Source organism: Salvia hispanica, chromosome 2 (assembly GCF_029641045.1).
Source record: "Salvia hispanica isolate PSC_SH4W2 chromosome 2, Shi_PSC_v1, whole genome shotgun sequence".
Classification (NCBI taxonomy): domain Eukaryota; kingdom Viridiplantae; phylum Streptophyta; class Magnoliopsida; order Lamiales; family Lamiaceae; genus Salvia; species Salvia hispanica.
In genome coordinates, this window is record NC_142693.1 from 44,258,004 (window position 1) to 44,268,137 (window position 10,134).

At 33.5% G+C, this 10,134-nt stretch overlaps 1 protein-coding gene across 5 annotated transcripts; it reads left to right on the forward strand.

The window, feature by feature from the left end:
- Positions 1-4,796: 4,796 nt before the first annotated feature.
- Positions 4,797-8,649, forward strand: LOC125216993 (putative glucan 1,3-beta-glucosidase A). Of its 5 annotated transcripts, none has more exons than XM_048118814.2 (11): positions 4,797-4,910; positions 5,149-5,275; positions 5,365-5,480; positions 5,571-5,690; positions 5,926-6,108; positions 6,385-6,543; positions 6,669-6,838; positions 6,936-7,091; positions 7,520-7,872; positions 7,985-8,167; positions 8,332-8,649. In XM_048118814.2, the coding sequence occupies exons 2-11, from the start codon at positions 5,200-5,202 to the stop codon at positions 8,412-8,414; spliced, it is 1,599 nt and encodes a 532-aa protein (XP_047974771.1). In that variant the 5' UTR covers positions 4,797-4,910; positions 5,149-5,199; the 3' UTR covers positions 8,415-8,649. The 5 variants fall into 5 exon arrangements, 4 of the variants coding, with proteins under 4 accessions (XP_047974771.1, XP_047974779.1, XP_047974763.1 ...); XM_048118822.2 differs by having other exon boundaries at positions 4,897-4,915; XR_007175543.1 differs by lacking the exon at positions 4,797-4,910 and having other exon boundaries at positions 4,922-5,275; positions 7,978-8,167.
- The last annotated feature ends 1,485 nt before the right edge of the window (positions 8,650-10,134 follow it).

The window sequence follows — 10,134 nt, forward strand, 5'->3', positions numbered from 1 at the left end:
TTGCACCTGCTCGTTCGCATAATATAGTTAATTAGGTGTTATTAAATTGTTCTTTTATGGGTAGAGGACTCCAACCTGAGATGTCAGACATTAACCTCTTTATTTGATTAACTTATACACTAGTACTCTTAATTAGGAGTTCACATGCAACTTCATAACTTTCTTCTTCTACAGCAGATAAAAGGTTAATTGTTCATAATTAAAAAAGCCTAGTCTACTTCCGTCCAAATCCAGACGTCTTAGATTAATTGCCCATTAGTTATCATTTTCAACAAATCAGCCTCCCTAAATAGCTTTTGACATCTTATACAAGTTACGACAAATGAAATTAAGGCATCATTTTCTGATTTATAGTATAGGAGCTTAATCATTTTTAAACCGGAATTATTCTTATGTAATATCCAGTTGTCCTAGTTAATGTATTATTACTATTTAATAAATTCAAATTGATTTTTCCCCAGGTTCCCTAAGTGTCACTCGAGATTATTTCTAGGTATCTCGACCCAGAATGTGTTGAATATAAAATGTATGCTGTAATTTCCAATTTTTTATTTTAATGTGAATATCATTTACCCATATGTCCTCTTTTCAAAAAGGCGAGTGTGTTAAACGTAAATGCGAAATATTATTTGTATCTTAAACTTTATTTTCTTAGTGATTCGGCACCAATTAAAGTCTACAGAATCAGACTTGAGTCTAATCTCCCATCTTAATCATGTACCTCGATAATGAACTGATTTGTTATTTCGTTTAAGTAAGGCTTTTTTTTAATCATCCCACTTATCTATCGCAAAATAATCTTTAATCAACTATTCATACTGTATGCCTTCATTGAATAAATTTTATTTTGTATAATTATAATTCGTGTCTTTTGTAATTAAATTTTAATAGCAATAAATTAAGAGAAAGAGTAAAATTTTAGATAAAGTTAAAAAAAATATTAAGAGAAAGAATAAAATAGAGATATTTGTTCCATAGCATTCGTCTAATTTCTAAAATAATTAGAAAGTAGTACTACTATTAAAGAATATAAAGTAAAAAATTAAAACAATAGATAAGGATATATACAAATATAATTGAACGGTCCTAAAAGAAATAGTATCCAACACAAATGAAACCGAGGAAATATATATATTTAGAGAGATTACATTTTTTCCATAACAATCATCGTCAAATTCCCAACGTAGTTGCTTTGAAGTTGACATATTGGATTAATCTCATCATAATGTCATACCAAAAAGCTTATTAATGGATTCTGACAGCAAATATCAACATGTTACATTCATCGAACCTGAACTTCAAATAACTTATCAAAAAATTTTCTCCTCAATCAACTTTGAAATTAATGTAAGTCAATAAGTCAAACATGATCATACTTAAACTTAACTATCAATTTTTTATTATTATGATTGTGTAGAAATAAATCTAACTAAGCGGGTTTTAGTTACTAGTTTATGCTTTATGAACCGCGGTTGAGTAATTTCTGTAAATTTTATTTCAAATGAATAATTTATATGAGCTGAAAAAGTTAGAGCTACTAGTCATATTTTTATATATTAATTTTATAATATAATATTAAAAAAAATAAATTAATAAAATGTGGAGTTAATTATTAAAAATAGTAAAAATGAAAGTGTAGGGATCATATCGACAAGATTCACTATTACCAGGACCTTTTTCACTATTACACCACTTATTGAGATGGCTAATCTCAGAATTGACAAGCCTCAATACAAAAGATATCCCAGATTACACTATTGGAGATTAAGTACAAGATACAAGGATAAACCCTAGCTAATATCAGATCTCTCAGTCGAACTGATATATCAAGTTATTCCTCAACGAGTATCACCTGCGCACTAAGTCAAACCGATTAGTAATCACAAGAGCAAGATCCAACGGGATCTAAAAGGGAAGTAAGAGCCAAGGAACAAGTTAGAAGATTCAGATATGGCTCAGGTCGCACACACGACTGCACCGGGCCAAGGACATCCTCAATCTTCACCAAGAAGTCACAAGGGAGCGCAGTGAGTGAATCGGATCACAAAAATGTAGAGATGCACCGATTACTAAAACAGAGGTATGAGTGACCGGAGAAGAAGATCAGAGCCATTTCAGAAGGAAGAGAGAGAGAGAGTAATTGTATCGAATGAGAGACGGAGAGAGCAAGGGTCTCACTTATCTCAAAGAACAAACACAGCCCTAAATCCGACGGTCAGCATTTATGATCCTCGTGATTGCCAGGCGGAAGCCATCAGTGCATCTCAGGTAATGGAATAGGCCAATTCTCTTTCGGGTCAACTTTAGAAGACACAATGGAATAGGCCAATTCTCTTTCGGGTCAACTTTAGAAGACACGGGCCAGCTGAATTAATACAGCCCAATCAAAATAAATCCCAAGCCCAAATCTAAGTTGGTCCATTTATCTCACAGAAGGAAACAATTAATAAGGGATAAATTAAAATGGAAAATTGGAACATACAATAAGGGACAGATGGGGACAGATGGAGTATGTAACGATAACCAATGCTCATTCTATCATAGTATTTCAATAGACGCTCTTTATTTTATTTGAATGTCCAATTTTAACAGACTATTATCTAAATATTTCAACATAACTTATTAGGTATATCATATACTCCCTCCGTCCCAACGAATATACACTTTGGGTTCGGCACAGGTTTTAACGTAAAATTGGTAAAGTAAGAGATAGGTAAAGAGAAAAAAGTAATTAAAGTATTGTTAGTGGAGAATGAGTCTCACGTCAATAGAGAGAAAAGAGTTTCTAAAACTAGAAAGTGCATATTTTTGTGGGACGGGCTAAAAATGAAAGAGTGTATATTCTTATAGGACGAAGGGAGTAGTACTAATTTTATCTTTCTATTTCTTATTGCTGGTAAAGGGAATAAAAATAAATATAAACATCAATTAAATTAATAAAAATGAGCTATCATGTACACACTTTTGATGGAGTGCCTTTAGTTGTGAAATCAATTACTATAAAATTTGACAATATTTGTTCACAAATACTCCTACTAGTCAAATTAGAGTTGCTTAATTTTATCACAAGATTAGGCTAGATTAGCCACGTAGTGATTGTGTTTTGCAGACGAATAAATTGGGCTGAAAAACAGGCCCAGCCCAGAGATGGGATAATGCAAAATTTTAAATGTCATATACAGAAACTCTCGGTTCGATTCAAGATATACACGTTTTTTATACTCCCTCAGATCCACTATAAAACGTTTTCCTTTTTGGGTTGTCCCATTAAAAATGAAACGTTTCTTAAAATAGAAATAACTTTATCTTTATTTTTCCCTCTCTCTTACTTTACTCTCTCTTCTTTAACTCACAAAATAACACTACATAAAATCTTGTACCGAAAAGCAAACGTTTCATATTTATTGAGGGAGTAACAAATAATTGGAGTGAAATAAAGAAAAAAAATAATTAAATATTTAATAAGAAGAAAAGAAAGACCAATATATAAGTAATCATTTTAACTGAAATAAACGAAAAATTATGGCCATTTTAATAGAGGCTTTATCTTCGGAGTACTATATTTCTTCGTTGTCCATTGGACTCAACTAAAAAATCCGTTCGTAAGTAAAAATCTAACACTTTTTACTATTTTGAATTGTTTGCCATTTGAATACCCTATCTTTTTTTCATATTTAGAAATGGACTCCATACTCCACTAATTCATTACACTCCCATGATACTACTCCCTCCCTTCCTAATTTAAATAGGTATTTTTTTTATACGAAATTTAAAAAAAGTAGAATTTTGTAAATTAAATAAAACGAAAATAAAATAAGAGAAAATACGAAATAAAGAAATGATTAATTTATTTTGAGATTTTCAAAAATGAATACTACGATTTAATAGAGAGAGTATAAAATTAATACCAGTATATAAAACATTAAAATGACACCAACACTCTACTAACTTTCTCAAAAACAATTTGTTAAAACTTGTGACCTAACTGTATCTTTAAAACTGAGGAGGGATTAGGGGTGTGCATTCGGGTTTCGGTTCGGTTTTTCGCCCAAACCGAACCGAACCCGAAAAACCGAATTTAGGCTAAAAGTGAAACTGAACCGAACCGAAAAACTGAAAAACCGAAAATCGAAAAACCGAAAATCGAACTTAAAATACCGAACCAAACCGAAAAAACCAAAATTTAAAAAAAAACCGAAAAAAATATTAATATATATAATTTAATTTATTTTATATATACTAATAGAATATAAATATATAATATAAAATTAATAGAATATATATAATATTTATTATATAAAAATATATTAAAAGAATATATATTATATATATGATATAATATACTAAATTAATAGAAAAAAATATAAAATAATATACTCCCTCCGTCCATCATTACTTGACACGGTTTGACCCGACACGGGTTTTAAGAAAATGTAATGGAAAGTGTGTTGAAAAAGTTGGTGGGATGTGGGTCCTACTTTTAAAGTATTAGTTTTATAATAAATGTGAGTAGGAATGAGTTAGTGGAATATGAGGTCCAATACCAAAAATGGAAAAAGTGAAGTGTGTCAAGTAATGGGGGACGGACCAAAATCGCAAACTGTTTCAAGTAATGGGGGACGGAGGGAGTATTTAAAATATAATTCGATTTTTTAGTTTTTTTTCCTTCCAAACCGAACCGAATCGAAAAACTGAAAAATCGAACCGAATTTCAAAATTTCGATTGGTTCGGATCAAATATTCGGTTTTCGGTTTTTTTTTCTCACCCCTAGGAGGGATGGAGTAGAAAAGCAATGGAGTAACAAAATCACAAAAATAAAATTCTGAAATAATACACGGAACTCGATCATTCCTCAAGCGAGTTATGCGTTTCTCAACTGAGCAACCAATTAGTCTTTCAACAATTAGTGGTAATGTAATTTCCAAAGGCATTGGTTTTGTCTTGTTCTTCACTCAAGATTGCATGAGCTTTGTCATTATGCCTTTTCCAAGCATTTCAAATTCCCATGTATTGTATGGAGATCTTCATTTTTTAATTGCTGCCACAGTCTACTCTTCGGGGATCGTTTGAGCTGAAAGAAAGGAATTACCCATATTCCCCAATCTCTTCAACTTCACAGCTCTCTGTTTTATTGACTTTGTTTGCAGATGGCTTGTGCATTTTCCAATTAATTGAATTAATTGGGCCTTATCTTGTTGATGGAGATAGCTCTCTGCAAATGGGGGTTTTTATCTCTGCTGTGTTTAGGTCTCTCATTTTCAATTGGATTTTCAGGTTTGTTGCAATTTACATTTCATAGCAAATGGAATTATGAATGTGAATTTTCCTTAACTTTGTTTCTCCATTTAAATTTGTGAATGAAGTTGAGGGGCTACATGGTAATTCAAGAGTACGAGGAGTGAATTTGGGTGGATGGTTGGTGATTGAGGGTTGGATTAAGCCTTCTCTGTTTGATGATATTCCCAATAGTGACATGCTTGTAAGTGCGTGTTTTTGTGTGTGTGTGTGTGTGTGTGTGTATGTGTTGAGTGTACATACCTGTTAAAACTTAGGGGTTAATGCATTCTAGGATGGAACAGAGGTCCAACTAAAGTCAGTGAGTGGGAACAAATATGTTTCTGCTGACAATGGTGGCGGAGGGGCTGTCGCGGTTGACAGAGACGTTCCTCTTGCTTGGGAGACATTTCGGGTTAGGCCTACAAAAGATTTCTTGCCATTTTGATTATTGAAACCTGTTGTGAGCATTGAACATGACATTTCTCATTTGTGAATTTGTTAAATTGAAATAGTAATTAATCCATAATTCGAATTGAAACAGATCTTAACTCATGAGGAGTGATATTTATTTCTCATAGCATCATTACAAAGATGTTGAACTGGTTTAAGATGCAATTTATGTAGTTAATTAGTTTGTTTCTCATCAGTTATGGAGAGTATCCGAGTCAATCTTCCAATTCCGTACTTCTGGTGGCCAGTTTCTGACCTGTGGTGGTGATGGGGACAACGTTACTGCTGCAGCAGAGTTACCGTCTGACACAGAAACCTTTTACTTGGAAAGAAATAACAATCAAATTCACATCAAACTCAAGACTGGAATATATTTACAGGTATCATATTTGCCATGTATAGTCATCTGATTGCTGTTCATACGGGATATAACCACAGCTGGCTCTGGATCTTTAATAATAATTCTGTCACTATCATTCAAGTTAGTTTGTATGAAAACGACAGAATTTCAAACCGTAATCATGCCGGTAATAACTTGTTTGGACCTCTTGAACTTGTCATGGGAGGATGGCTCTTGAGCCTCACATAGTTGTTCGATAAATTACAATTTTCATAGGCATCAAAGAAGCATGATAGTATCATGTCCAATTGTTTAGGCTTCAAATGCCAACCAGCTCACAGCGGACTATCCAGGGACACCCGGATGGGATGATAATGCTGCTACATTTGAATTGATAATTGTGTCTAATAATTTACATGGAGACTACCAGTTTGCTAATGGCTACGGACGTGATAAGGCAGAAGAAGTTTACAAGGTTAGCTGATTCTTAATACTGCGGTATTTGACATTTCAGATGATGCATGATATTAATGTTTTAATAGATTTCTTGATAATAATTAGAATGCTTTCTACCATCAATATATACATTTGCCATTGCAGAATCACAGGAACAATTTTATCACTGTAGAAGATTTCAATTTTCTCTATAGGCATGGAATCAATACTGTGAGAATACCAGTAGGCTGGTGGATAGCTTACGATCCCAATCCTCCACCTCCTTTTATCGGTGGAAGTTTGCAAGCACTCGATAATGCTTTTTCGTGGGCACAGTAAGCCTAACTTTCCTAAAATCAAATACGTTGCTGTAAATAGACTATTCAAGTTCCCTCGATTCTCATGCTCCGCCTGTCAAATACTTTGGTTCAGAGAGTACAACATAAAGTGCATAGTTGACCTTCATGCTGCACCAGGCTCCCAGAATGGGATGGAACACAGTTCTAGTAGAGATGGGACGACAGGATGGCCCACATCATCTGATTACATCTCACAAAGTCTAAATGCAATAGATTTTCTCGCTTCAAGGTACAATGGTCATACACACTGCAATTCTACAGGAAGCTCATGTTTTAGTCACTTCTAGTTTGTGAAAATAGACTCCTTATATCCATTCTCATATGATGCGTTATGAATTGATCAACATCGGAGCTGTTATAAGCTTGTATATAATCCAGCCACACAAAGTATGAGCAGATGTGTGTTTATGTATGTCGGATATTCACTGTTATACCTTGTTAGATCAAATCTCCTTGTTTTCTCATGCTCCTTTTCGTGCTTAAGGTTACTTTTCAAACGTGTCCATTATATAGAAGCCTTTGTGTTGTTTCTCAATGAACTAATTATTTTTAAGTTTGCTCCATTTTTAAATATTTGGTACTAATTGGAAGGTAGTGAGTTTTGCCAATTCTGAGTAGAGCAGCTCTATAATGCTTATTTTGTTCAATTGATTGCAGGTATGCTCAGCATCCTTCGTTGCTGGGGATTGAGCTATTAAATGAGCCATCTGCTGCGTTGGTTCCACTCGACACCCTAACTTCATATTATAAACAAGGATACAAGATTGTTAGGAAATACTCATCCACTGCTTATGTCATATTTTGCCAAAGAATTGGCAATGCTGATCCATCGGAGCTCTACCAGGCTAACTTAGGCGATACAAATACCGTAATAGACTTGCATTACTACAATCTATTCGACCCTTTTTTTGCCAACATGAGCTCTATAGACAACATTCAGTATATATACAAGAGTAGGGGAACACAGTTACAGTCTCTGAATGGTGCAAATGGACCGCTTGTTTTCATCGGTGAGTCCCTTGTTCTTACGCCAGTCTCTTGAATTATAATTTTTCTTTCTTGGGAAGTTGTGTACAACATGGCTCATTCATTTCCAGATAATTGATATGTACAAGAATGCAGGGGAATGGGTGAACGAGTGGAACGTGAATGGATCCCAAACCGATTACCAAGATTATGGACGAGCCCAGTTGGAGGTGTACAATGCTGCTTCGTTTGGATGGGCTTACTGGACACTTAAAAATGACAGGAAGCACTGGGATTTTGAGTGGAACGTACGCAACAACTACCTCCAACTTCAACTAGGTAAATATTTTCTTCAAACGATCCTTTACAGCCCTACCATACTCGATGCCTATTAGAATTATTGTGGCACTATGCCATTAGTTCGTTGGTCTTCGTACTTGTAGCAGATTTGCTGCGACCAAATTGAGCTTTGCACTAATGTTATTGCATCAATTTTCTTGCAGGTTGTTCATCATGTAGGCGAAGTTGGAGTTATGTGATGTTTCTTGGATTGGCATTCGGCTTCTTCTTCGTCTACGGTGTGTAGAAACTGTCGCAATCCGGCATTGAACACCAGCAGCCGGGAAATGTGGGATGAAAACTGATGGAAGTTACCATGCTTCCTTCAAATTGAGCTCAACTCGACTTTATTCATTGTAAGTATCATTTTTCTAATAAAATGGAATTCTCTTATTGGCCACAAGACAGCTCTATTGACCCACTGAATTATTAAATAAGTTGAAAGTTGATCGGAAATGAAACTGATTTTGCCATCTTTTCAAGATTTTGTGCAATGTTATATACTCCTTCTCATTAGAAATGAAACATTTATTTTCAAAACGAGATTTTATGTAGTAGTGTTGTTCTGTAAGTTAATAAGAGGAGAGAATAAAGTAAGAAATGAAAAAATAGAGATGATGTTTCTATTTTAAGAAACGTTTCATTTTTAATGGGACAATCCAAAAAAAAAAAACGTTTCATTTTTTATGGGACAGGCGAAGTACTAGTATACTTATCTCTACTCGTGTATGAACAAGGACTTTCATGTCTTCTACTCATATTTTCTGCAAAAGCTGTGAAATTTCACACTTCTACTCCATTAATCCTGTAGCACAACAAATATAAATAATCCATATATGAACAAAAAAAGAAATATATCCAAGAAAATAGTACTTCCTCTGTGTCTTTATCAAATACTCCCTCCGTCCACCAATATAAGGCAGATTTTGACCGACATGAGTTTTAAGAAATGTAATAGAAAATTTATGTAAAATGTTAGTGGAATGTGGGTCATACTTTTATATACTCTCTCAGTCTCATAATAGATGTCATACTTGGGAAATGACACGTAATTTTAGGAGATGTTTTGTGTGTTAGGTGGAGAAAGAAAATAGTATATTTATATTAATATGAGAGAGAGTTTTTTCTAAAAAAGAAAATGTGACATCTTTTGTGGGACAAACTAAAAATGAAAAGGAAAATGTGACATCTATTATGGGATGGAGGGAGTATTAGCTTTATACTCCCTCGTTCCACAAGAATATGCATTTTTGGTTGGGCACGGATTTTAATGCACAATTGGTAAATTAAAAGACAAATAGAAAATAATAATAATTATAGTATTGTTAGTAGAGAATGAGTCACATCTCATTAGAAATAAAAAAAGTTTTCAAATTTAGAAAGTGCATACTCTTGTAGGACAGATTAAAAAGAAAAGAGTGCTTATACTTGTTAGACGGAGGGACTATTAAAATATGAGTAAAATAAAGTTAGTGGAATGTGGAATTCTTTACCAGAAGTAATAAAAAACAAATAAGATATTTATTGGTGGACGAACAAAAAATGGCAAAATGGAATACTAATTTGTGGAGGGGTGGGGGTGGGGAATATTATAGTACTACTTGCCAACTAAAATTTATTGCATAATATGATCAATTTCGTAATTTCTGTGTTGATTTTTGTTTAACTTGAGCGAGAAATGAATTATTTTTCGAGATTCTCAAATCTAATACCGATTAAACTATTTAAAAGAGAACAAAATTTTGATAAAACAAATACATGAGGAGGTGATGTTGCAATTCTACAAATAAACTACTCTCTCTGTTCTATAGTAGTGAAGTCGTTTTCTTTTTGCACGCGATTTAAGAAAAATTGTGTTAAATAAGTTGAGTAAAGAAAGAATAAAATAAGAAATGAAAAAGATAGAAAGATGAAGAGAAAAAAAATAAGAGAGAGTAAAATAAGTGAGAAGAAATGTATTTTCTTTT

Coding starts and splice junctions, on each gene's coding strand:
- LOC125216993 (XM_048118814.2), top strand. CDS start 5,200: ATGGAGATAGCTCTCTGCAAATGGGGGTTTTTATCTCTGCTGTGTTTA. Junction 5,276..5,364: donor ATTTTCAATTGGATTTTCAG/GTTTGTTGCAAT, acceptor TTGTGAATGAAG/TTGAGGGGCTACATGGTAAT. Junction 5,691..5,925: donor TTGCTTGGGAGACATTTCGG/GTTAGGCCTACA, acceptor GTTTCTCATCAG/TTATGGAGAGTATCCGAGTC.